Genomic DNA, 27,640 nt, shown 5'->3' on the forward strand with positions numbered 1-27,640 from the left:
TCAATGTTCACAGCATCATTGTTCTTACTTACATAATGAATAGCACATACACATTAATCAGAGGGGCGGTGAGCCTTCAACAGCTCTCTCCCTCAGCCCTGGGCCTGGACCAGAGCATCCAATCTGCAGGAAGCGAATCAAGCAAAAACGTTCCCTGCCATTGTGACTTGGAGAAACCCAAGAGAACCGAGAACAGTAATTGAATTCTCAGGGCCTGGACTGGAGCAGGTGGACAGGAGGTAGGAGAGCAGGAATAAGAGATAAGTGAAGGAAGGGAAATACAACTTTATAAATAACTAGACAAAGTGTTTTTAGGAGGTGGAAGAAAGACGCTAACAGCGCGAAGGAGCCTAGTGGGACAGGAAAAATGGTGCCTGGGGTCAGAGTGTGTGAGAGATGAATTCTGAGCATCCATTTACCCCATCGGAAACATGAGTGGGTGCCCTAGATTTTTGGAAGGGAAAAGAGAGTGCTTGGGGTCAGAGAAGGTAAGAGATGAGATCCTGCTGGGCGTTGGTGGTGCACACCTTTAATCCCAGCACTCAGGAGGCAAAGGCAGGTGGATCTCTATGAGTTCAAGACCAGCCTGGTCTACAAGAGCTAGTTCCAGGACAGCCTCCAAAGCCACAGAGAAACCATGCCTCAAAATCCCCCTCCCCCACAAAAAAGAGACAAGATCTTAGCTTCCATTTGCACCATCTATAAAATGACTTCGGAGCTCCTGGCCTTCTCGAATTCATAGGGTTCCAAGTCTGGGGGCACTGGAACCAGAGAGCCCTGGGAGTTGGCAAGGGCAAGCAGATACTCCCAGAAGGTCACTGAGTCCCAGCAGGGCTATGTCTGGTCTCCAGGCTGGTACTGTGGCTCTGTGGAGGTAAAATAGTCTTCCAGGAAAGACTGCAGGTACTCAAAGGTGGGCCTCTCCTCTGGATCCAGACGCCAGGTCTGCTCCATGACTTCATACAGGGACGCTGGGCAGCCCGGGGGGCATGGCATGTGGTAGCCATGCTCCACCTGTTCCAACACTTCTCGGTTGTTCATGCCTGATGGGTGGAGCCCTGTCAGCGGTGCAAGGAGAAGGGGGGGAGAAGCCCCTTCCCCGTGACCACACCCCCAGCCCCCAGCTCACCTGGGTAAGGAACTCGGCCCTTGGTGATCAGTTCAGTGAGCAGAATCCCAAAGGACCACACATCTGACTTGACAGTGAATTTGCCAAAAAGGGCGGCCTCTGGGGCTGTCCACTTGATGGGGAACTTGGTGCCTGGAGAGATTGGGGAAGGCAAGGTTAGCAAGGGGGGGTCAATGGAAACTGCTAGATTAAGAGAATGAGGACTTTAGGATTAGGCCTCTTGGGAACACTGGACATAGAAATTTCTGTGCACAGCAGAAAAAAAAATCTGTTATCTATGTAGTCAGCACCTACTGTGTGTCTAGTATGGTGCTGAGCACTTCCACAGTTATGCTTCTCATGACAAAATATTAGAATGTTGTGTTGGTGGCGCACGCTTTTAATCCCAGCACTCGGGAGGCAGAGGCAGGTGGATCTCTGTGAGCTACAGAGCGAGTTCCAGGACAGCCTCCAAAACAAAAAAGAGAAACCCTGTCTTGAAAAACCAAAAACCAAAAAAAAAAAAGATATTAAATGTCTCTAACCTTTACTAAGTTTTACCAAGTTCTGGGCAGTTTTGTTTGTCTTTGCTTGGGTTTTACGGTGCTGGGAGAAAACTCAGTCCCGCTTCCACTGAGCAAGCATTCTCTAATGAGTTATACTGTCCCCTCCCCTTGGCCCAGGTATTGTTTTAGGCAATGTGCCTGCATTGTCAACACTTGAGTCCTCGCTATCATTGGCCTCGTCTTACCAGTGAGGAAAAGAAGATGCCAAATAAGTTCTTTGCCCAGCTCACACAACCAGCAAGTGTCTGAGAGTCACACAAGGCGTTCTGCCTACAGATCGGGCACTGTTATACTCCATTGCCTTCTGTTGAAGACTCACAACAACGCCTGGTACTTAGTCAGTAGCTGGTAAATGCTTATTGACTTACTGTTGTCTATGTATTTTCATTTTATCAGAAATGGCAAACCACAGAAGTTAGGTAACTCAAGATATGTGGTAGCAAATGCTTGAGCTGGGACTTGAACTCAGAATTACGTTTGCTTTCCGTCAGGCTGGGGGAGGGGGGTTCCAGTATCATCAGGGATGGGGAAGGGTTTCTGATTATGTGGGGTAGCTTTTAATCTCTGGGGAGGTCACCTTGGCGGGGGTTGTACTCATTATCCTCTATGAGGCGTGCCAGCCCGAAGTCCGCGATCTTGCATATTAGCTGTTCCCCCACCAGGATGTTGGCGGCTCTCAAGTCTCGGTGGATGTAGTTCATGCGCTCCATGTAGGCCATGCCCTCGGCTACCTACAGAGGAGGAAAGGAAGTGACAGGCAGGACCTAACAAGGACTCACCACACCGTAATTGGACCTCAGGGGTGTGTGGGAGTCACCTGAAAAATCCACTCTCCTGATGGAACCCCTCCCCCACACCACCACAGTCCAGCACACATGGGGACTCAACAGCATCCTCCTGCCTCAGGTCTTAGAGCTCATAAGGTGGGCTAGGCTGCAGTTTTAGGTGTATGAAGGCACGTGGGGTTTATGAGAGGATAATAGGATAGAGGTCTGGGAGATGAAACCTGCTAGCCCAGTTTACCTGGGCGGCCATGTCCACTAGATGGGGCAGCCTCAAGTTCTGGCGTCCTCGATCCTTTAGGAAATCCAGCAAGCTACCTAGGGAGAAGCAGCCAATATGCCTTCTCTACATTGGTCTTGCCCCTATCCTGCTAATCTAGCCTCGCTCTGCGCCCCATTCTGCTCTCTCACCTGCATCAACCCTCCGAACCCCTGGACAAACCCCACTTAGACTCCTCCCCAGGTCCGCCCTCATCCCAGATCCTGCTCCGGTTTGCTCAAATGGATCCACTAGTTGGCAAACCACCTTCTACCAAGAGGAGGCTCCACCCCCTGCCACTGACCCCGCCCCTCGCTGGAAATGCACCTGTGTCCAGTACCGTAACAGGCAGCGGCTGAGGCCCCACCCACCCACACCCGGCCTCCTACTCTGCTCCTCACCGTGGCACATAAACTCTGTCACAATATAAATGGGTTCCTCCGACACCACCGCGTACAGCTGCACCAGCTTGTCATGCCTCAGCAGCTTCATGATCTGCGCCTCCTCCAGGAAGGCCTTCGGGGACATGGTGCCCGGCTTCAGCGTCTTCACCGCCACCTTCGTGCTGCAGTTCCACGTGCCTGCTCGGCGGCCGCGTCTCATCAAGCCCGGCTCCCTGCCAGCCCTGCCCCTTACCCCAGCCCCCAGCCCCGGGCCCCGAGACCTTCCTACCCAGCCACACTTCTCCAAAGCAGCCGGTGCCCAGCCTGCGTTCAAGCGCTATGGAGCTACGGTTGATCTCCCAGGCATCCTTGGCCAGGCCCAGCGTCTGGGGCTTCATGGTGGTACAGGGCGCCGTGAGCAAGTAGCACAGGCCGTCATTCACTTCTGGAGGAAGGGCAGACAGGAGGGGTCACAGATGGGGCATATGATAACTCTCCCCGAAATCCTAACACAACCCAGCGTCGGGCCTCAAGCTTGGCTACAAATAACTGGGCCCTAGTGGAACACGGCGGTTCATGTCTGTCATTCCGGCACTCAGTGAGAAAGGAGGACTGTAACGAGTTTGGTGCCAGCCTAGGCTACAGTGTTTTAAAAAAAAATCTAAAGAAACAAAAGTAGTTTGCCTTCACAAGGCAGGATTAAAAAAATTTTTTTTTAAGTAACTGATACATGGTTTAGGTCACAGTTAGGAAAGAAGGCAGTTCAGGCCTCCGAGTAGGCCAACTTGTTGGTGCCCAAGGAAGAGGATGGCATAGAGGAGACACCATCCCCATGGGAACTTCATGGCTCTTCCTGGGAGGCAGCCTCCAGCAGGGCCTCTCCGGATAAGCACTGGTTCTGACCAACAGGCAAAAAGGGAGGTGAAGCTCTGAGAAAAAACTGTGGACATGCAGCCCATGCCTCATGGACCTCATCCTGGGTCTAACGGCTAAGACGGAAACAGCCCTGGGAGGAGCACCATTGCTTACTCCCACAACCGGGCCTCCATCTGGTCAGGCCCGCGCCTGTTCTGATTGTCTGTGCAGTCCCTGATTCCATCTGGCCACTGTCTTTGCCTGGGCAATGACCACAGCAGCCCAGGGACCTCTCCTTCTGCCTTGTCCCTGGCATCCCGAGAGCCTCAAAGTTCAGACCAGCTTCTGCAACCCACTGCTGGGAGCAGTGGTTCTCAACCTGTGGGTTGCAACCCCTATTGGTTCTCAACCTGAGTCACAGCCCCTTTGGAGGGGGTTGAATCATAACTTCATAGAAGTTGCATATCAGACACCCTGCATAGTCAGATACTCACATTATGATTCATAATAGCAAATTATAGTTATGAAGTAGCAACAGAAATAATTTTATGGTTGGGGGATCATCACAACATGAGGAACTGTATTAAAGGGTCCCAGGATTAGGACATGTGAGAACCATTGGCTTAGAGCCTATGATGGTGACTCTGCCTAGGAAATACAGCAGGGCCAGGACTGGCTTCTGCAAGTTGTCCTCTGACTTCCACACAGGGCACACACACACACACACACACACACACAGAGAGAGAGAGAGAGAGAGAGAGAGAGAGAGAGAGAGAGAGAGAGAGAGAGAGAGAGAGAGACGGCTCAGCAGGCAAGTGTCTGAGGCCCAACCTGATAATCTGAGTTTCATCCCCACTAGGTTGAAAGAGAGAACAAAGTTCCACAGGTTGTCCTCCGACCTCCACACCCACGCTCTGGCATGCATCCAGGCATGAACCCCTCCCACAAATAAATAAAATAAAATGTAACTTTCTAAAAAGTCCCGCTGGTTTAGGTCTGGAAGCGTTCCCTACTTGGACATCAGGAGGCACCACTTTGTCTTTGCCACCTGGGGCCTCAGTTCCCTCAGAACCCACACAGGGCAGGATCCTGGCTGGAGACGTGCACACTTGGTCCAGTCAGTACTACTACGGGGATCACTTCCTTCTCTAGGTGCCAGCCTCTCCATCAGGACAGCACACCAGCCTCTCCATCACGACAGCACGCCGTCTCCTGGAGCTGCTCACCCATGTAGTGCCGCACCAGGTCCTGCACGGATTCGAATTGGGCCCGTGTGGTGATGTAGTAGCCGCCCGTATCCAGCTTTCGGATCTTATAATGCTTTATATGGTCGCCTCTGTTCTGGTCCCAGTCCCGGATGGACAGGGAGTAGGCACCTGCGTGGGAGGGGTCACTTAGTCCTCCTGTCCCTCAGACTGAGAGCAGGAAGCGGCATCAGAGGTAATTCCCAGAGCCCACTTTAGCTTTGCCTCTTAGCCCTGACCCAAGCACCCCACCCTCCCCACCCCCACTCCCCACGTCCCCGCCTCCCTCATCCCCCATCCCCCACTCTCCCCACCCCCCACTCCCTACCCCCTCCACCTTAATGGCAGGTGGCACAGAGTGACACCTTAACCACACACCTTTGGTTGTTTCACTCTCCCGAATGAGAAAGGCCCCCTGAGGGTTGCCAGCTGAGAGAAGCTGCCTCTCCGCATCCTTCCTACTGATCTTCCCAAAGTACCACCTGTGAGGAGAGGCCCATAGAGTCAGACACATTCTCTTCAAACCCCAGTCCACCTTCCTGGGAAGTCACCTCACAAGCCTCGATTTCCTGACCTGAGAAATGGGCTGTTACAGTCTACGTGATGCTATAAGGATCACAGAGAAGGGAGATGGAAAAGTGTCTGGCACACATAGTAGGTGCCTTAAAAGACCAGGATCCTCCTTTCTACCCACTGGTGTCTCTTGAATTAAAATTAAAGCAGCAAGCCGGGCGTTGGTGGTGCACGCCTTTAATCCCAGCCCTCGGGAGGCAGAGGCAGGTGGATCTCTGTGAGTTTGAGGCTGGGCTGGACCGATAGCCTCCAAAAAAAATTAAAGCAGCAAATTCTAGGCCAGTCAGGGCTACATAGTGAAACTCTATCTTAAAAATAAAAATGTGTATAATCCCAGCACTCAGGAGGCACAGGCAGGCAGATGTTCCAAACCAACCAAGGCTGCACAGTGAGACCCTGTCTCAAACAACCAGCCAAACGAGTGGAACCAGGCCATCAGTGACCTCATGGTCATCGCCACAGGGCCCTTAGCTCATCCCACTAGAACTCTCCACAGCCCAGTTTACAGAGGAAGAACTCAGGGCTCAGAAGGGAACTGACTTATCCACCGGGCCAGCTGACGTGGACCGCCTGAAGTCCTCCCCACCCCAGTTCCCTCCCCCCACACCAGGTGACCATTCAGACTCCTACTCCACCCTAGCCCCTGCTTCTTTCCCCCACTGACGGTTTCTGCGACTGAACTGTAGCCCCAACCCAACTGTGCAAAGACATGGGGGTGGGTGACTGAGTGACCACACATGCCATAGAAGATTCCGTTGTCATCTCCTCTGGTGGCTGAAGTGACCATACCACGTGGGCTCAATAGAAGGGAACTCAGGCATGGCCAGTCTGTACCTGGGCACTAGGCAAATCTGGGGGACAGGAAGAGCCCTTGGCAAATGGTGTGCCTAGGAGGGCAGACGGCAAAGGGAAACGACTGAGGACTCTGTAGCCGGCATTTTCCAAAACCTCCTCCACCCCAGCCATGACGTTAGTAACTTCCTTAAGGGTCAACAAAGTCAGTCAGTACTGAGGAGACTGAGATTCTGAGTGTGCGGCAGCCTGAGCTACATAGAAAGACCTGCTTCAAAATAAAAACCAAACCTTAATAGGCTGGGCACTCTTTCTGTGGTGGACATGGACCCTGCACATACATGTTCTCCCTAGTAACGTTCAGAGGGAGGTGCCTCGTTTCAACTCGGACACGGAAAAGGAAACTGAACTAACTGCTTAGTGGTTAAGCAAACTTGCCCGAGGCCAGGCTGTGACTCCCAAACAGGAGCCCAGTTGTCTACTCTCAATCATGACGCGGCCCTGAGCACTTCAGATGTCAGCACGCTGTCCAAGCTGTGCACACAGCATGTGCTCCAAGCCCCGGTCCTTGGCTTCGCTGCCCCATTACCCTTCCTTTATGCTCCTGTCACTCTTTCCACAATGTGGCCTCATCCCATTTAGGCGCTGGACTTGCCCGTGTCCCTCTGCTCAAGAAACCCAACCTCACCCCATGGACGACTCCTCGAAACTGTCCCTCCATCAAATTCTAAACACACATACTTTCTTCCTTCCTAGAGGGAAGTTCTGATGCTACATTGTTGTTGTGCTTTAAAGATTTATTTATTTTTAATTACCGCATGTGTACATGCTTGTGAGTGCAAGTTTCCATGGAGGCCAGAAGGGGGCATCAGAAGCCCTAAAACTGGAGTTAATGAGAGTTGTCACCATGAGGGTACTAGGAATCGAACCCTGGAACTCTGGAAGAGTAGTCAGTGCTCTTAACTTCTGAGCCATCTCTACAGCCCCCCCTATTTTTTTTAAACAAAAAACTTATTGCATTTTATGTGTTTATTTTGTGTGTGCACATGCGTGTATGCATGCTACAACAAAGGAGTGAAGGTCAGGGTGAAATCTGTGCACGTTAGCTTTTTCCTTTCATCACATGGGTTTTCTGGAGATCAGACTCTGGCTGTCAGGCTTGACAGCAAGGGCCTTTTCCTGCTGAGCCATCTTCTGCATGCTAGGCCCTGGCTTCCCACCTTGCCTTCACTTAGACCACACTTTCCTCTTGGGTCAAATATTCTTTCCGCACTTCCTCACCCTCCCTCCTTCCTGGACTCTGCTGTCAGGCCTCACCTTTACTTCCCATGAGACAAGATTCCTTATGATGGTCACCCCATCGCCAAGGATGAGGGTAGCCTCAGACAGCCCTGCTTTCAGGGATTTCTTTCCTCCAGTCCTGGATGATCTACGTTGGCCTGGGTGATTTCCTCGCTTCTCCAGAGGCTCTTTTCTTCTCCAGGGCATCAAACCCCCCAGAGCCAGGTTCTTTTCTTCTCCAGGGTGTCACCCCCCCGTCACCCCCCCGCAGCCAGGTCCTAGGATAACTCTGTCCTCTCTGCCTGCCTCTCTCTCTCCTTCCCCTTTACTGCTGAGCAAGCTAATTGTCATCTCTACCCAGGTGAGTCCCAGTTCCCACCAGCACAGGTGTGCCATTGCCCAGGGCTACAGGGAACAAATGACAGAGTCTCGTGACAATTAGGAACAGGTGCCCCTTGCCCTGGGATAATGTAGTGGCATGGCCAGGTGCATCTCACGCACAGCACAGCCTGGTCTAGCTTCTGGCAGCTTCCTTTACCTGGGTGTTCCTCTCTACAAACCTCAGAACAACAGTCCCCCAGGGAGCCCACCTGTACCTCCACCTGTTCTGGTGTCCCCCATTTTAGTAACTGGTACCACACTTAACTTGCTTTTTCAAAAGATAGTGGATCACCCCCAATTCCTTTCCCTCCCCACAGTCCAACTACAAACCAATTGCCAACTCCTTAGGTTTCCCGTTCTGGTTTTGGATTGCACTTTTTAGAGACAGTCTTAAGTAGCCCAGGCTACCCTCAAATTCACTACAAATGCTGGGATTACAGGCATGTGCCACCATGCCCAGCCCAGTTCTTCAAAGTCTCTTTTGTCATTTTTTTTCACAAATGTGTGGGATACATGGTAAGGATAGCTTTTTTATTTTTTATTTTTTGAGGTAGGGGGAGAAAGTACTAAAGATGGAATCTAGGGCCTTGCACATGTTAAGCTACACTCCAGCCCCTCTCTGTCTAATTAATAAAATTACTTTTAAGAATTGTTCCCTTGCAAGCCTTCCTCATACTAAATATGCACTGTGCCACTGAACTATACCCTCAGTTCTACTAGCTTCTTCTTAGACTTAACTTAATTTCATGTGTATGAGTGTTTTGCCTCCATGTATGTCCATGGACCACATGTGTGCCTGGTGCCTGAAGAGGCCAGAAGAGGCTACCAGATGCCCTAGCACTGGAGTTATAGTTGTAAGTCACCATTTGGTTGCTGGAAATTGAATCTGGGTCCAGTGCACCTAACTGCTAAGTCATCTCTCCAATCCTATTTTGCTTTGTTTTTGTGGGTTCTATGTTTTGTTTGAGACAGGACCTCACTTCTTTTCTTTTTTTCTTTCTTTTTTTTTTTTTTTTTTTTTTTTTTTTGGTTTTTCGAGACAGGGTTTCTCTGTGGCTTTGGAGGTTGTCCTGGAACTCGCTTGGTAGTCCAGGCTGGTCTGGAACTCACAGAGATCCGCCTGCCTCTGCCTCCCGAGTGCTGGGATTAAAGGCGTGCGCCACCAACGCCCGGCCAGGACCTCATTTCTTACAGGCTGACCTCAAACTCACTACATCAAGGATGACCTTGAACTTCTGATTCTCCTGCCTCTGCTTCCCAAAGTGTGGGATTATAGACAAGTGCCATCATGGTTGATTCTGTATGGGAAATCAGATCCAAGACCTCATGCCTGCTAGACAAACACTCTACCAAGTGAGGCACATCGCCAGAGCCCTAGTTCCACTTTTTAGGTTTATCTATGTGTAGGTATGTACATGTGTGTGAGTGTTTGCTGTACATGCTCTTGCGCGCGCGCGCGCGTGTGTGTGTGTGTGTGTATGTGTGTGTACGTCTGTGTGTGTACGTCTGTGTGTGCGCAAAGCCAGAAGAGAGTCAGATCCCGTAGAGTTGGAGTTATCAATGGTTGTGAGCTGCCTGCCTGCCTGCCTTGGGTGCTGGGAACCAAACTCCAGACCCTGCAAGGACAGAAAGCAATGTGGACCACTGAGCAATCTCTCTAGTTCCTACCCCTTATAGCTTTGAAAGCTCATGGGTAGGCATCTCTGGGCATTCCTCCTACTCTCAGAAGTTCTTTCACGCTTTTCCTTTAAATCTACATTCTCTCTGCTAAGGTAGATGCTCAATAGCTAGACAGACAAATACATTTTGACATAATGCTACTCTTACAGATAGGCAAGGTACAAGCTGGCTTGCACCTGGTTTGTGTCTAGCTGAGTTCACACACCAGCTCCACACCTTACCAGTTATGAAAATTTGGATTAGATATTCATTTTCTCTGAACCTCAGCTTCCTCATTTTTTTTTATTGAGAAAAAAACAAATCTCATTATGTAGCTGGCCTGGAACTCACTGTGTAGACCAAGCTAACCTCAAACTCAGAGAGATCTATCCGCCTCTCCCTCCCACGTGCTAGGATTAAAGATGTGCACCTTCACACCTGGCTAGGTTCCTCATTTGTAAAATAGCAATAGTTTCTAACTTGATCACACAGAAACTCCTCAGTTACAGAACACAGCATCTACTGTATGGCATTATCTAAGGTTACCATCATCATCGACATCTTCTTTTCTTTTTCAAGATGGGGGAGGGGCAGCGGAGTGTTTCTCTGTGTAGCCCTGGCTGTCCTGGAACTTGCTCTGTAGACCAGGCTGACCTCGAACTCAGAGATCCTCCTGCCTCTGCCTCCTGAGTGCTGGGATTAAAGGTGAGCACAGCTGGCTGTCATCTGCTTTCAGCTCTACAATGACCATTTAACCTTGCAGATGAGGAAGCAGGCTGAGAGTGAGGCAGTCATTTCTAAAAGACGGCCTTGGAAGTTAGACACTAGGCTTTTCTCCACAGGGCTGGCCCCAACCCTACTCACTCTTCAGCCTGGATGGAATCCACAGGAGCCACATAGTTGCTGGGAATGTAGCCAGTGTGTCCGGAGCTCAGGGACCGAGCCTCCCACCAGTCACCTTCACTGTAGACACAGAACACAGGGGTGGGTAGTCAGCACTTGGGGTCCAGGTAGGGCCACATTACCTGGAGAGTGGCCCTGCCAATCCTCACCTTTGACCCCTCCCCACTCAGAGAGCTTTAGTCTGTCTGTCTTCCAGACACTGCAGCTGCCCTAGCTGTTTTCACCTGGGAAAGGACTGTTTGCAACCCCTAGGCTTCTTCTTCTAGTTCTTCCTTTGAGCAGGTACAATGGACGCTAACCAGGGTGCTCCCCACTGGGAACTCCCCTTGGCTACAGATTTCCTTCCAGATAAAACTCAGGCTTCACCACCCAGCTTTAAAGGCCTGTGGATTCTGACCTGCCTGTGTGTCTCCAACTTCTGCTTTCTATTCTAAATTGGATTCCTCCTCCTCCCCCTCTTCCCTCACTGGGACTCAAACCCAAAGCCTTGAGCTCTGTAGTCAGGAACACAGTCAGAGAGATGATACATGGTAAACAATGCCTTGGGGAACTTGTGAGAGTGACTCCAGGAAAAACAGGCAGAGGGACTTTTGCCTCAAATGCATTTTGTTTCCTGGGTTGTTCTTTGGACACGATTTTGTGCCTCCTTTGACAAACATTTACACATTCCTACAGTCTATCATTGGGGCACACTCCCAGACCTGCCGCTCACCCTCCTTCCCTTCCTCCCACTCTCCCTCCCTCTCTCCCTCCCTTTCTTTTTTTCTAGCTGTCCTAGAACTTGCTTTGTAGCCCAGGCTGGCCTGGAACTCAGAGATCCTCCTGCCTCTGCCTTCCCAGTACTAGGATTAAAGGCATGCAGCACCACTGCTCAGCATGTTTTTTTTTTAAATTTTTAGTATTTGCATGTATTTAGTGTGTGTGCAGGCATGTGTGTGGAGACCAAAAGACAATTATAAGAGCCATTTTCTCCTTCCACCATAGGGGGCCTAGGGGCCGACCTCACATAGTCAGGCTTGGTGGCAGGCAGCCCTTACCAGCTGAGTCACCCTCCCAGCCCCACACCTCATCTAGTATGCTTTACCCACATGCAACTCCTCTGTACTTTCTAGAAATAATGGTTAATCTTATTCCCTACTTTCTCACCTCTTCCTTCATTGTCGACTCATTTTTCCTAGTCTCTACTTAAAAATCTCTAGGAAGCCTGCCTCAATCACTGCTACTCAGGGGGCCAAGTTTAGTATTCTGCTTGTATCCCAAGTCCTTCTCCTTCCCTCTCCCTGCATGGTAGGCAGCAATCACTTAGTGTTTCCCTGTTGTCATTTGTTTGCAGTGCTCTAGATGGAACTCAAGGCCCACATGCTAGGCAAGTCCTTTACTGTGAGTTATAGTCCCAGCCCTCATCCAGGACTTTTATCGGCATGCATATGTGTCCCCTCCCAAGCTGGAACTTTCCAGACAGGGATCAGAGTTTACTCCTCTAGAGGACTTTCTTCCAGCCCAGGCCATACCCTCTCCCAGGAATCCCAGTCCACACCCTCCCCTAGGCAGCCCAGTCACTTACGAATTGTTCAGGATGTGGAACTTCTCGCCTTTGGTGAAGGATAAGTCTTCCCTTGTCCTGGCCTCATAGTCATACAGGGCGATGAACATGGTCACTCCAGTCCCTGTAGAGTCAGAGCTGCTCAGCAGAGTACCACATAGAGTAGAGAACCAAGGAGCCAAGGAGGCCGCACCCTGCATTCCAGTTCCCCACCATCACAATGTCTAGGTTCCCAAAGGAGTTCAGCGACCAGTGGGATTTCTGATTGGGTGTCACAGCTTGCCCCACTAGGTCCAGGATAAATAACCTCATGCCAGCCCTTCTCACTCTGGAAAGTTCCTAAGTTGCGCCTTCTTCCTCTTCCCCACCAAGATGTCTCATCTTCTGAGATGTCACTTAAGAGGATAGAAGTGTGTGTGTGTGTGTGGCTTTTGAGACAGAGCCCCTGAAACTCATGATGCTACTGTATCTGTCTTCCAAATGGAAATGTTCTCTTTGCTACATGAAATTAACACTGGGGTCCCTCTGTGAAGGGAACAGAAAAAAAACAAATTGGGCTCCTAGGGTATATTTACACACACTGACTTAGCTGTTGTGAGCTAGAGAATAGGGCTGTGTCTCCTATTCATTCTAGAGGCTTCTAAGGACAAGTCGGAGCCTCTCCTTAGTTTTTCCCAGAACCCAGGCTGCTGTTGTCTTTGGCTCTAGAGACCCACCTGAGATGCTCCTCATGGTGCCAGCACTAAGGAAAGCTGGGCTGGTAGGCTGAGGAGAGAAGGTCTGTGACCGGCCTTGACCTTTAGTCGGGTCAGGATAATATCGTTCTTCAGGCGCTTGACTCCTGAAGCCCCCTTCCAGGTCAGCATCCTCCTTGGATGCAGGCTCCAACTTCTTGCAGAACACACAGCCCATTCCAGGTGCCCGGCTGCAGAATGGAGACAAGCTTAAATCTGGGTGACCTGGCTGGTGTACCACCTGAAGCACACACAGTCCCACAAATTGGGGTCTTTATAAGTAAGGGCCACCTTTGGTCTGCCCCTAGCTGCTTTCTTTCTTCCTTTCTTTCTTTCTTCCTTCCTTTCTTTCTTTCATGCATTTCTCTTTACTTTATGTGCATTGGTATTTTGTCTGCATGTATGTCTGTGTGAGGGTATCAGATCTTAGAGTTACAGACAGTTGTGAACTGCCATGTGGGTGCTGGGAATTGAACCTGGGTCCTATGGAAGAGCAACCAGTGCTCTTAATACCTGAGTCAGCTCTCCAGTCTTGGGCAGAGCTCAGTTTATGAATTTTTGACTCCTGTTGCTTTGATGCATTATGTTTCTGTGACTCCTTTATGGTGTTTACTTTCCCCTATGTGTCTTTAAACATATTTGTCATGCATGTATGCAGTTCTTGGGGAATGTCTCTGTGTATAGAAGAATGTGTTAATCTTGGGACATAGCATGCATGAAACCTTGGGTTCAATCCCCAGTGCAGCATAGACTCAGCCGGGTGGTGTGGTCCTATAATCCCAGCACTTGGGAGATGAAAGCAGAAAGATCAGAAATTCAAGGCCATTTTTAGCTACATATCAAGTGTCAGGTGAGCTTGGGATACATGGAACCTCATATCAAAAAACAAAATTGGGCTATGTGTATGCATGTCTATATGAGTTTGGTAGGCAAGTGATTATGTGTGCCCGTGTGTGTGTGTGTGTGTGTGTGTGTGTGTGTGTGTGTGTGTGTGTCTGTGACTGTGACTGTACACAGCTCTGTGTGAAAGTATATGTGCCTCTGTGTCTGTGTGTCTGTGTGTATGTGTGTGTGTGTGTGTGTGTATGTGTTTACTGGTCTGTGTGACTGTACAAAGCTCTGTGTGGAAGTATATATACTTCTCTTCTCTCTGTGTGTGTGTGTGTGTGTGTGTGTGTGTATACAGTATACAGGCAGGTCTGTGTGACTGTGACTGTACATAGCTCTATGTGGAAGTATGTGTGCCTCTCTCAGTGTGTGTGTGTGTGTGTGTGTGTGTGTGTGTGTGTGTGTGCAGGCATGTGTGTGCTTTGTAATTCACATCTGTAAAGCTGCACATGTTTGAGAATGTGTGAGGGCAATGTGCCTGCACCTGGAGATTCCCTGCAGAGGGGGATCAAGGCCATTTCCTGTCATGAGTCCAGCCTCCAGCCTCTCAAGCTGCCTCATTCTGGCTCCTCTATCGGTTTCCTAGCAACAGGGCCCTTGTAGGAGGAGGAGGGGGCTGTGAGGCAGGCATTGTGGGGCCCAGGAAAGCGACCCCACCCTGTTCCCTGACCCTGAAAGCTTCAGCACACTTCACACCCTACTCACCCCACAGGCCCCTATTCCTGGGTCAGTAGGACTGATGCATGATCCTTGGAAGGTGCAGGAACCCTGAGGGTGAGACAGAAGAACATGAAAGATGAAGAAGGCCTTGTCAGTGTTTCTGCCAGCCTGCTGCCCAGATCCTACCCTCCTCAGGAAGCCAGAAGGCCCGTGTTCTGTCCCATCATGACTTCTACCTGCGTTGTCTCTCCCACCACTCCTGGACACCTGCACATCCATCTCCACATAGGACGCACCACCTGTGCCAACTCCTGCACACTCAGTCCCTCCTGAGATGTGGCAAAAAGACACACACAGGCACTGCCATACGTCATCACAGCGTATGCCTGAGTGTCTTACCAACATCAGTGCACACTCACATTCTCGAATGAGCTCTGGTGCACAATAACACACACACATCTGTACCTACACATATATGTATTATTATTATTATTATAGTTTTTCAGATAGGATAGGATCTCTCTGTGTAACTGACTGTCCTGGAACTTGCTCTGTAGATCTGTAGACCAGGCTGGCCTTGAACTCTTGGATATACACCTACCTCTGTCTCCCAAGTGCTGGGATTAAAGGTATTCGCCACCACCGCCAGACCACATACCTGTATATGTGCGCACACATATATGCACATGTATATCTGGATGCTTCTCAGGTTAGCACACTTGCACAATCATAGTTGTGCCCAGACTCATCTCTCAAACTCCAGAACTATCAAATAATTCATGCTTGGCTCACAGGACCTCTGTTATGATTGCCTAAAACCTTTCCCGAGAACCCTGCCTCTGCCCTCAGCCTGGACAAGTCCCAGCAGACCTATGTTCCCTCTGGTGCCAGAATGAAAGTGACAGTTACCTGCAGACCAGGATTAGGGAGAGGTCCTGGTCAGAAGCTGGGACCACCATAGTCTCTTGAAGAGCTTGGAACAAGTCAAACTTTTCCCAGCAGCTATATCCTTTGAGAAACTCCACAGGAAGGTCATTGAGCAAGGGGTCGTCACCCCACCTCATCTCCTGCCCCACCCCCTGCCGAAAAACTCCACTGTTGCAACACTCAACTCAACTCACAGAGGAACTGCCTGGGGAGAATGCTGGTTTCCTAAGACAGAGTGTTTGTTGTAAGGTGGGGCCAGCCTAGGGCCAGTCAGGGTCCTCCACTGGGGCCCTAAAGATCGCTGCTCCCATCCCGTTTTCCCCATGGTGTCAAGTCCTGCTCTTTTTATCTGAACACTCACCTCTTCCAGGAAGCTTTCCTTCCTGGAGCTAATAGGTCTGGTTGCTGGTTCAGTCACCTGAGAGTCCCAAACTACATCCTGGCTCGTCTCACTCTTCACCAAAATCATTCTTCTATGTGTGTTGAGGTGTGGGGCAAGCTGTGACAATAGGCCTGTCCCAAAGCAACTCCTATTCACTTAACCTTACTGAGATCTTCACCTCGGGATGTCCCAGCCCCAGGGAGGGAGGGACCAGTATGTCTGAAAGGGCCCAGCATCCCAGATTGGTTCAGGTGGGGGGGGGGTAAATGTGGAGGGGAGAGAGCCACTCTCACCCCCAGCCAAGCTGACGGGGTTTCAAGAAGAGAAGAGAGAGAAGAGATAGGGTAACATGGAAGCAAAGACTACAGGTGAGAGAGAAACTCCCCTCACAGAAACAGAAAGACATGCCACAAACCTGTACTGAGCCACACAAGACTTGTAACACAGCCTCAGACGTACATATCTTCTCAGAAACACACAGATCATACAGACTCCAAGTTCATCAATACTTATTTCCAGACACACACATTTGTGATCATAGCATATTCATAAGCAACACCCTACAGCACACACACACCATGTACCCTCTCCACAAGAAAACAAAACATTACAGCCCTTATTGTGTGTCTACTACTGCTTTAAACACTATGTCTGAACCACTTCCTTTTACTCTCACTGCAAACCCAGTTTTAAATATTATTATTATTATTATTATTATTGATGAAGCAACGGAGGCATGGAACTGCTTAGATATTTGCCTAAGGTCACACACATGAGAAACTCCATCATTTGAGACTAGAATCTGAGCCATTTCCCTGCATTGCTTGTCACGAGAAAGACTTGTAGCCCTTCCTGAAATCATATGCAAATACATTGCCTGGGTAGGACTGGCTGGGATGTTCACAGGACTCCCCAGGAGACCCAGCCGTCCCTGCTGGGAGGGCTCCTCTATGGGATACAAACTTACACAGCCCAGGGTCCCTCAGTTGGAACAATATTGCCATGCTGTATACCCAAGTGCCTATTGCTAGGGTATACCGCCCCCCCCCACACACACACACAAGGGAACTCCTATAATCTGTTTGCCTGTGAGGGAGGAAGGTTCAAATAGAATCTCTATGGGCTGAGTGTGAGTCCTGGCCGGGTTGACAGTGTAGCCAGCAGGCAGAACTGGACAGCCCTCAGGGCTCTGTCACCCCCAGATTTTGAGAGGACTGTTATCCTGTGTGGACCTGGCTTTCTGACATGAGTATATGAAGTGCTCAGGCATGGTGACCGGGGTACATTCAAGGCCAGGTGTAGGGAAGAACCACGGAGAATGTGATCTTGAACACCAGTGGAAAGATGGGTAGGAAAATGCCTCTGAGGGAGAGGCAGAGACTGAAAGAAACAGAGAGACAGTGAAAGACACTGACAACTAGGGAGGGGTGGAGATGAAAAGACAAAGACAGTGTGGTGTGCTGATTTGGGGGGGACGACAACAAACCCCAAGCCCTGATTTGTAGCATTTGCTAATTTCCATGGTGTAAATATTCCCACTGTGGCTGATTTAAAGCTACTGGAGCAACTTCCTGATAGCTTGGCCGGGGAAGGGATGCACAGAATGAGTTCCCCTGAGTCAGTGTTAGTGAGCCAGCACATGGCTGCCAGAAAGAACTGAGACCAGAGACAAAGGCACAGACATTCCAGGTAAAGAGTACCAGAAGACCAGAGTAGTAGTGTGCCCCCCATAATCCTAGCATTCAAGAGGCCGAAGCAGGAAGATAGCAAGATGGAAGCTGGTGCAGGCTAATTAGTGCCTCCAAACCAAGGACTAAGGACTTAGAGTGCTTGCCTGAGGCCATAAACTCAAGCCCCTACACTCAAGAGGGGATAGGATTGGGGAAGACAAGGGAGATGGTTCAGTTGGTAACGAGATTGCCACACAAGCATTGAGGATTCAATCTTTAGTACCCATGTTAAGGCTGGTGGTATGTAGCCGAAATCTCAATGTGGACAAGTGAGGTGAACCCTGGGACTCAATGGCTAGTTAGTCTAGCACTAAGTTCAGTAGGAAAAGAGGGGCTGGAGAGATGGTTAAGAGCACTGGCTGCTCCTCCAGAGGATCTAGGTTTGATTCTCAACGCCACATGTGACTCACAACATCTGTAACTCCAGTTTCAGGAGGTCCAACATCTTCTTCTGGCTCCCATTGGTACCAGACATGCACAGGTTGTACAAACATCTGTGCAAGACAAAATACCCATACACATACTATAATGATTTTACCACTTTAAAAAATGATTTATGGGCTGGAGAGATGACTCAGTGGTTAAGAGCACTGACTGCTCTTCCAAAGGACCCAGGTTCAATTCCCAGCACCCACATGGCAGCTCACAACTGTCCCTAACTCCTGTTTCAGGGTATACAATACCCTCATAAAAACGTTCATGCCAGCAAAACACCAATGTACATAAAATAAATAATAAGAAAAAAGAGATTTATTAGCTGGGTGGTGGTGGCACACATCTTTAGTCCCAGCACTTGGGAGGCAGGTGGGTCTCTGTGAGTTTGAGACTAGCCTGATCTATAAGAACTAGTTCCAGGACAGGCTCCAAAGCTACGCAGAGAAACCATGTCTCCAAAAAAAGATTTATTTATTTATTCTTAATCTTGCATTGGTATTTTCCCTGCATCTGGTGTGTTCCAGATCACCTGGAGCCGGGCGTTGGTGGCGCACGCCTTTAATCCCAGCACTCGGGAGGCAGAGGCAGGCGGATCTCTGTGAGTTCGAGGCCGGGCTGGACTACCAAGCAAGTTCCAGGACAGCCTCCAAAGCCACAGAGAAACCCTGTCTCGAAAAACAAAACAAAACAAAAAAACAAAAACCAGATCACCTGGAACTGGAGTTACAGACAGTTGTGAACTGCCATATCGATGGTGGAAATTGAACCCAGGTCCTCTGGAAAAACAGTCAGTGCTCTTAACTGATAAGTCATCTGTCCAGCCCCATATATTATAAATTTTTCTAAATTAAAAAAAATTTGCCCAGCGTTGGTGGCGCATGCCTTTAATCCCAGCATTTGGGAGGCAGAGGCAGGCAGATCTCTGTGAGTTCATATCCAGCCTAGTCTACAGAGGGAGTACAAGGACAGCCAAGGCTACACAGAGAAACCCTGTCTCAAAAAAGCAAAACAACACATTTAAACAAAAAATGGGGAGCGATTTAAGAAGACATCAGCATTGCCCACTGGCCGTTACACCCATACCCACACATGACATGTACACAAATATATATCCCCCCCCAAAAAAAAGAAGAAAAGAAAGAAAGAAATGGGGCTGGAGAGATGGCTCAGAGGTTAAGAGCACTGGCTGTTCTTCCAGAGGTTCTGAGTTCAATTCCCAGCAACCACATGGTGGCTCACAACCATCTGTAACAAGATTTGGTGCCCTCTTCTGACCTACAGGCAGACATGCAGGAGGAGCACTGTATACTATACAAATAAATCTTTAGAGAGAGAGAGAGAGAGAGAGAGAGAGAGAGAGAGAAGTGAAGTGACAGAGACAGAGACAGAGACAGAGACAGAGAGAATGGTTGATGTGAAGAGAGTCAGGGACGGGAAGAGGAAGTGACTCTGTCCACTCAGGCGTTGGCATGAAAATGACCAGAGATCTCTCTCCTCTTCCTCTTTGCTTTCACAACAAGCACTATCTCTTTAGGGAGTCATTGGTCTCTCCAGAAGTCTGGGTGGCAGTAACTATTAGGGAAAATGTGCTAATTTATCAAACACTTACACAGTGACTGGCACCTTTCCAAGACATTTCTACACATGCTGTCTTTAGTGACCTCCTGAGGCAGGTTTTAGTTTTAACCCTTATTGGATTAGGACACTGAGGCACAGCAATGTTAAGTAACTTGGGAAGTGAAACAATACCAACCAGTTTGGCCACCTCATGTACTCTTCTACTTTGCAATCTTTGAAGGAGCATTGACACACACCTCTCTGAATGCCCACTGTGTGCCAGCCCTTATCATAAATACAGCATGGAGCAAAAATGATCTGTCCTCTCCCCCTTTTCTTGTTTTTATTCTTGTGTATTTATTGGTGCGTGCGTGCATGCGTGCGTGTGTGCGTGCGTGCATGCGTGTGTGTGTGTGTGTGTGTGTGTGTGTGTGTGTGTGTGTGTGTGTGTGTCAGAGAACAAATTGGAGTCTGTCCCCTCCTTTCACCGTGAGTTCCATGGATCAGACTCAGGTTTGTCAGGCCTGTCAGCATTAACTTCTGAGTCATCTTGGATGAACAACCACACATCTCCCTGGCCCTCCTGTCTCTTTGTGGACTTTGGCTGCTTGTTAACATCAGAAAGGGAGCAGCGTAAGAAGTGGCCACCAGCAAGTCAGGGGCTTCTGTTTGTTCATGTATAACAATGCTAGTTTTGTTCTGGTGCTAGGGTTTGACTTGGTACACTTCAGTTGCACACTCTACCACTAAGCTGAACTCCAACCCCAAGTTAAGTCTGGTTGAAAGGAATCAATTCAGGAGCCCTATCAACGTTGGAATCAGGTTATGGGTATCACAACTAAGGTCTAACCCTGAACCACAGTGCTGCCCACTTCAGTATCTGCCCCTGTGTGGTAAGCGTGTTCTTTCTCTCTCTCCCTCTCTTGTCTTTTCCTTCTTCTCTCCCTCCCTGGCTTCCTCCCTCCCTCAAAGGCATACAGGATCTCTCTGTCTAAGCCTCCCCTTGAACCTGTGGTCTTTCTGCCACAGGGTTAGGAGTGAGCACTCGGCCTCCAGCTCTGTTCTTCAGCAGGCTGTAGCACTGGATGGAAGACAGCACATCTGAGCGCGCGTTTTCTCACCTGCGCCCTCTGTGCAGAGCGGTTGTGAGGATTTTGAGATGAGGCTCTGGCTCAGTGTGCAGTGGCCAGGCCAGGATGAGAACACAGCAGCAGAGAGGCCCACGGGCACTTGGTCCACCTGCCTCTTGCAGATACCAGAAAAGCGAGTTTCCTGAGGTCACACAGGCCAACTGGAGATTCAAATGACTGAAAGTCAGTCCATGGTTCTGTTCCTGGCATTGTGGCTGGGTTCTCCAAAGCACGGGCAGTATCGTGCTGTCCCTAACTGGTAAATGTCAGTCTTCCCACACGGCCAATGGCCAACTAAATCTGTCTGAACAGCCAACAGGAACCCTGCCTCCACACATCTGTGTCCCTGGACACAAGAGCCCGAGCTTCTCGTCCTTTCCCAAGGGTTTTATTTCCCAACACCATGTCAAGGAGATGATGTAGACTTGGGAATCTACAACCTGTATGAAAGAGAACCAGAGACAGGTCTAGGTTCAGATTCTGTCCCTGTGTAACAACTGGCTTGAGGCACTGGGCAAGTCAGTCTATCTCTCTAAGACGTAAGGAGACAGATCTCTTCCTTGTTGCTCTGGTTCATCAGATGCTGCCAAGTCCCTGAGCATCCGCCACGTAGTGGGTAGGTGCCCAGTGAACTTTCATTTCCTTCGCTCTCTTTGGAAAGGTCTCTCTGAGGTTGGGGGAGGTGGAAAGAGATACATGGCTGGCCAGGGCTGAGAAGAAAGAGAAGTTCCCAGAATGCAAGGGCAGTAAACCCTGAGGACTTCACCCAAAAGGAACTAAGACTTTGGGCAGTGGCAGGAAACCACCATCCTGCAAGAGTTCCGGTTTCTTCTCAGAGCTTGGGGTAGGGACAGACTAGGCTGGAGGGACAAATACACATTTACGACGTACAGGCACTGCCATCCCTCATCAGCCCTGTCCTCCCACTGAGCACTGACACCCTACTAGGACCTCATCTTGTCACCAACTCCTTATCATTCTGCACCATCGTTTCCTGAGACCCACATCTGGTCCCGTCCTGACAGTCAGATTCTAGACATGCCACCATCTCCACACTATCCCAGATCTTCCCCTCACATGAATCTTAGGGCATCAACTGAGTTTTCCCCACTTGGTATTAGTAAAAGTGGTTCTAACTGGCTGGGCATAGTAGTACGAAACCTTAATCCCAGCACTCAGGAGGCAGAGGCCAGGTGGATCTTTGTGAGTTCAAGGCCAGCCTGGTCTACATAATGAGTTCCAGGACAGCCAGAATTACACAGTGAGACCCTGTCTTAGAAAGACAGGGAGAGGGGAGGAGGGCTGATGTGGTGGGCGAAGAAGCATTTCATCTCAGCGCTCAGGAGGCAGAGGCAGGTAGGCCTCTGTAAACTCAAGGACATATAGTGAGATTCTTAAAAAAAAAAAAAAGAAAGAACCAGGTGTTGGTGTTGCACGCCTTTAATCCCAGCACTCGGGAGGCAGAGGTGGACAGACCTCTGTGAGTTCGAGGCCACCCTGTTCCCCAGAGCAAGTTTCAAGACAGCCTCCAAAGCAATACAGAGAAACCCTGTCTCAAAAAACCAAAAAAGAAAAAAGAAAGCGAAAGAAAGAAAATAGAAAAGATGGTTCTGTATATCTCAGAAAGTTAACCCATCAGCCTCTAAAACAAGAATCTTTGGGTTACCTAGCCTGGGACTTGAGATTTCCAGGCATGAGTGGGAGCTAGAGACTGAATATAAATTTCGGTGTGTGGAATGGGGGCAGCCTGCCTTCTTCCACCATGGGCCAGCCCAATGTGCTGTGTGGAAGGGACTTTAGCTCCTCCTTACTTCTTCAGCTCTGTAGTACCTTACCCAGCCTGCCAGGGTGGGTCACTTCCTTGTCACTTCAGCCTCAGGGGACTGCAGGAAAACTCACAAATAAGCACCCAGGCTTGAATATATTCACTTCAAACCCACAGGACACAGCCTCCTTCCCACTGGGGAGCACTCCACAGCCTCCTTCCCACTGAGGAGCACTCCCACAGCCTCCTTCGCACTGGGGAGCACTCCCACAGCCTCCTTCCCACTGAGGAGCACTCCCACAGCCTCCTTTGCACTGGGGAGCACTCCCACAGCCTCCTTCGCACTGGGGAGCACTCCCACAGCCTCCTTCCCACTGAGGAGCACTCCCACAGCCTCCTTCCCACTGGGGAGCACTCCCACAGCCTCCTTCGCACTGGGGAGCACTCTCACAGCCTCCTTCACACTGGGGAGCAGGAGCTGGCCATGCGGCCACAAGCCCCACTCCATTCTCTCTCTCTGGTCCATATAAACTTAACAAAGAATGGCGGTAGACTCAGACCTTCAGTTAGGCTACCTCCTTTGCCATTTCTAGATGCTCTGGACTTCTGCCCCACTCTTGGTAAACTAATCCACCCACCTTCCCACTACAGATGAAAGGGTGCACACAGCATCAGCTTCTAGATGACAACATGCTCATAGAGTGGCCACCTGGTGTGGAGAGTAGGTATAGATCTGAGCCCTGTGGACCACCTTGGAATGGGTCCTCCACAGATTCAGAGACATTTAGTAGATGCCAACCGTGTGCTGGTACCCAAAGGTCCAACTGTGTGCTGGTACCCAAAGACCCAAAAGCTTTTTGGTCTTTTATGTTTTTTGTTTGTTTGTTTGTTTTTGTTTCTTGAGACAGGGTTTCTCTGTGTAGTCTTAGCTGTCCTAGAACTCACTCTGTAGACCAGGCTGGCCTCGAACTCACAGAAATCCACCTGCCTCTGCCTCCGGAGTGCTGGGATTAAAGGTGTGATTAAAGATGTGATTAAAGGTGTGCATCATCACCATGTAGAACAGGTGGACCTGGTTCTCTTAGAGATTCATCTGTCTCAGCCTTTAGTCCCTCCTCTCCCCTCCCCTCCCCTCCCTTCCTCTCTTCTCCTTCCCCCTTCCCCTCCACTAGCCTCTCCTCCTCTTCTTCCCCTTCCCTCCCTTCCTCTCCCTGCTAGTCCCACCCCCCCACCCTCCTCTTTCTTCTGCTTAAGTAGCTCAAGTTGACCTCAAACTAGTGACAACCCTACCTTAGTTTTCTTAGTGCTGGAATTTTTGTTTTGTTTTGTTTTGTTTCGAGACAGGGTTTCTCTGTGGCTTTGAAGGCTGTCCTGGAACTCACTTTGTAGACCAGGCTGATCTCGAACTCACAGAGATCCGCCTGCCTCTACCTCCTGAGTGCTGGGATTAAAGGCCAGCGCCACCAACGCCCGGCTAAATGCTGCGATTATTATAGGCATGTGCCTCTAGGCATAGCTTTCACTTGGGGGATAGTTTCTCCCCAAAGTTCCGATGAGGAAAACAAGAAAGAATCCAGAGACGCCTCCTACTAACTCCTGTGATCTACACAGCAATTATGGGCCGGTTCTTGTCAAGGGCCCAGGACTCTGAAACAGCAAATCCTTGAACACCAAGCAGCACCCTCTCACTCCGTTGGGCAACACAACCAGACCAAGGACTAAAAATGGGGACGAAGGCAGGGACCAAAGGTGGCTGCCAGCCCGCAGCCGCCCAGGGCTCACTTGCTTCACTGGCCTGTGTTGCCATAGAAACAGCCCCTGCAGGCATTGGCGGTCAAAAGCAGGATTTCCGTCGGGGCTGCCAGCAATTCCAGGATCCCGACACGGACCCAGACCGCCACCGCGGATAGGGAGCGGCACCCAAGGAGGTCGGTCGGTACCCAGGGTGAGGACTTCCCCAGGAAGCCCAGACCCATGCATCCAGCACCTAGAAGGAATCCCCGGGGCGCCCGGAACCAGCCCCCCTCCCCAGTGACGCAGAAAGAAAGCCTGGGAGCTGCAGACGCCCCACTTCCCCTGACCTCTGCGGTATCCAGATAGGGGTCCCGAGACCCCAGAACTGTACTCTGGACTCCGCGTTCTGCGGAAATCACTCTTTGACTCCTCGGGAACTGCAACACCAGATTCCCTCAGTATCCCCTCCTGATCCTTCCAGTATCCCCACCTACAACGACCCCCTCTCAAACCCCTCAGCTTCCTCCCATTTTCTCACCCTCCGTGCCTCTGAGTGTTCTCCCTAGACCCTTTTGGGGTGCACACAGCGCCTTCCCGCGACTCTTTCAGCCCTCTTCCCAAATTCTATCAATTCACTCCATAAGTTCCCTCCATTTCCCGCTTCAGGCTTTTTGGGGGAAATTTCTGGCCTGCCTTCCCCACACTCCCTCAGCCTTCGCCCCAGGTTTTATCAGTCTTTCCCAAGTTTCCTTAGTTTTCCTCCTTAATTCTTTTTCTGGACGGGGTCCCCGCTTTCAGCTTTCTCTGCTCTCAAACTCAGGTTTACCTCCAAATCTTCCCTACAGGGTGAGGGCGGGCGGGGGCGGGGAAACACCTGCCTTGCCAGCCGCCACCTGGTTTGGCCGCCTACCTGGTCCCCGGGGAGCGAGCTGCCAATGACCCGATCTGGGGCGAGCCAACCCTAGCTCACTGCAGCCAGGAGAGACGATGTAGGGGAGTAGTGGGGTGCTGCCCGCTTCTGTCCCTACCACCTACTCTGGACAGGGAGGAGGAAGCCGCTTCGGACTTCTCTTATTTTGGTGGCTGCGGAGGAGGCGGCGGCAGGAGAATTCGCAGTCACGCCTCAGCCCCAAGTCAGCTGCCCAAAGCTAGGAGGGGCCCTCAGATCCCAGGTCGGCTTGCTAGCCCTTCTCGCCTTTCAAGGTTATCGTGGATGGGTTTTCACCTCCCAGTTCGTGTACCCCAAAAGTCCCCTCCGAAGGGACAGGCTCCTCATCCGCAGAGGCACCTGCTCCTTCAGAGTCACCAGAGTGGGATACAGAGAGATTTGGACCGTCGCTGAGGCTCCCGCTCCCCACTCCTCTTCCAGATGGGAAAACCCAGAGCCAGGCCAGGCCAGTCTGGCCCGAGTTCGCAGAATCTGTTACCCTTACACTGCTGCCACCAGATCTACCGTGGATCTTGTCACCTGTCACCATACTCTGCTACTCCATCTTTAGGGACTGTGTGGTGGCTATAGGGACCTTACCTTTGTTTGGGTAACTGCTTTTCAGGGAATGAGTTCCTATCAGGCCACGGCCAAACAAGTTTCAGGAAAAGTGAGGAGAGAGTCCTTAATCAGTGTCTCTTAGGTGTTCCTCCCTGAACCTGCCCCAACTTGACGTCTCTCACCCCAGTATTACCTCTTCAGTCATAAACCAGAGTCCAGGGAAACGCAGGAAACCTCCCTGTCTGGGGGGGGGGGATGTTCAGATGGGTGTGGGGCCTTGCTGATTGTAAGCAATGGCATGATGGCCAGTTTTAGCATCAACAACTCGAACATTGTGCATCAGGTGTGTTTCTGTGTATAGGCAGGGGTGCGTAAGCAAAGAGAAGTTCAGGAGCATCACAGTGTAACCCATGACAGCAAGAGATGGATCAGATAAGAATGTTTCTCTCGCTGGGGTGTGGTGGCAGTGTATTTGGTGAATCTCTGAGTTCAAGGCCAGCCTGGTCTATAACATGAGCTCTAGAATAACCAAGTCTACACAGAGTAACCCTGTCTGAAAAAAAGCTTCTCTCAGGAAAATATGAGATGGGGTGAGGGGGAAGACAGGGAAGGAGAGTTAGTAGAGATTCAGAGACTTTGGGAGAGCAGCTTCATCCTACCTGGGTAGCATTGCTACCATTGAAGAGCAAGCACCCTCTGGGTTGGCCTTGGTCCATGTGTTCAATTAACAAATAAATGTTTATCATGGCCCATGGGATGCCAGCAATAGGGAGCCCAGATACAAAAGGGATGGTCACACCAGCTGCACTCCCAACTACTCAGAAGAATTGCTTGAGCTCTATGGGCAATATAGTGATTGTCTACCTCAGAGGCGGGAGAAAAGTGAGAGAGGGAGGAGAGAGACAGAGAGGGAGAGGCAGGGGAGACGGGACAGGAGATGACAGAGGAAAGGGAAGAAAGGAAGAGAAGAAGACAGGAGAGGAGGAGGGGAGAAAAAGACAGGAGAGGAAAGACTGGGAAGGGAAATGAGGAGAAGAGAGAGGGAAGAGAGGGGAGGAAAAGGCAGGAGAGAAGAAAGGGAGGGGGAATAAGGGAGAGACAGAAAGGCACACACTGAACTTGGGGGATCTTCCAACCATCAGAATTACTTGAGTTGCGTGGTGGTGGCACACGCCTTTAATCCTAACACTTGGGAGGCAGAGGCAGGTGGATCTCTGTGATTTTGAGGTCAGCCTGGTCTACAGAGTGAGTTCCAGAACAGCCTGGGCTACACAGAAAAACCCTGTCTTGAAAAAAACAAAACAAAACAACAACAAAAAAGATTTCTTTAGTTATTCCAAATCCGGCTCCTGGTTTTCTCCTTAGGGGTCTTCCCTGATGTCCACCCCTTCCTAGAAGAGCACTCGTAACTCTTGCCTGGAGCACTCCTTCTGGTTGGTTACTGTGTGTGATCCCTTCTCGGAGAAGCCTTCCCGACCACAGGCTTCTGGCCCCTCTTACCTGTCGACTCTACCTCTTCCTCGATCTGTTTCCCTTGGACAAGTGTTGTTCTTGCTCTCTGCACCTCAGTTCCTCATCTGCAAAACAAGAGCCATAGTAGACCACACTTCTCAGAATCCTTGGGAGAAATCTGGTAGCTGTCACACCAAGTGCCCGCCACATGGTAAATGCTATGTGTTTGCTGCCATTCCTTCACTTACTCCTTCAATCAAACTTCAGATGTTTGAGTTGCTGCTCAGCTCTGGGCTGGGTTTGCCGCTGGGGCTCTGGTGGGGGCAGTGGGGGGGTCGGTTCTACTACAGTCTGGTAGCACAGAGCAAAGCAAGAAGTCACAGGATGAGTCTGTTGAGACTGCTAACCCTCCCACGAAGGCTGAGTCC

At 50.3% G+C, this 27,640-nt stretch overlaps 1 protein-coding gene across 4 annotated transcripts; it reads right to left on the bottom strand.

Annotated features, from left to right (window-relative positions):
• Positions 1-27,318, bottom strand: Fgr (FGR proto-oncogene, Src family tyrosine kinase). 4 transcript variants are annotated; one of them, XM_021232671.2, is made up of 13 exons: positions 27,261-27,318; positions 14,657-14,719; positions 13,046-13,254; positions 12,351-12,453; positions 10,748-10,846; positions 5,576-5,679; positions 5,180-5,329; positions 3,388-3,543; positions 3,117-3,296; positions 2,698-2,774; positions 2,252-2,405; positions 1,130-1,261; positions 1-1,043 (listed from the first exon to the last, which is right to left on the bottom strand). In XM_021232671.2, the coding sequence occupies exons 3-13, from the start codon at positions 13,239-13,241 to the stop codon at positions 835-837; spliced, it is 1,560 nt and encodes a 519-aa protein (XP_021088330.1). In that variant the 5' UTR covers positions 13,242-13,254; positions 14,657-14,719; positions 27,261-27,318; the 3' UTR covers positions 1-834. The 4 variants fall into 4 exon arrangements, with proteins under 4 accessions (XP_021088330.1, XP_005079605.1, XP_040612364.1 ...); XM_005079548.4 differs by lacking the exon at positions 27,261-27,318 and adding an exon at positions 25,182-25,334; XM_040756430.1 differs by lacking the exon at positions 27,261-27,318 and adding an exon at positions 20,764-20,933.
• Between the last annotated feature and the right edge of the window lie 322 nt (positions 27,319-27,640).

Source organism: Mesocricetus auratus, unplaced genomic scaffold (genome assembly GCF_017639785.1).
Source record: "Mesocricetus auratus isolate SY011 unplaced genomic scaffold, BCM_Maur_2.0 Super-Scaffold_100014, whole genome shotgun sequence".
NCBI lineage: Eukaryota > Metazoa > Chordata > Mammalia > Rodentia > Cricetidae > Mesocricetus > Mesocricetus auratus.

Coding starts and splice junctions, on each gene's coding strand:
- Fgr (XM_021232671.2), bottom strand. CDS start 13,241: ATGGGCTGTGTGTTCTGCAAGAAGTTGGAGCCTGCATCCAAGGAGGAT. Junction 10,847..12,350: donor TTCCACATCCTGAACAATTC/GTAAGTGACTGG, acceptor CTGTGTCTACAG/TGAAGGTGACTGGTGGGAGG. Junction 5,330..5,575: donor GGAGAGTGAAACAACCAAAG/GTGTGTGGTTAA, acceptor CCTCCCACGCAG/GTGCCTACTCCCTGTCCATC.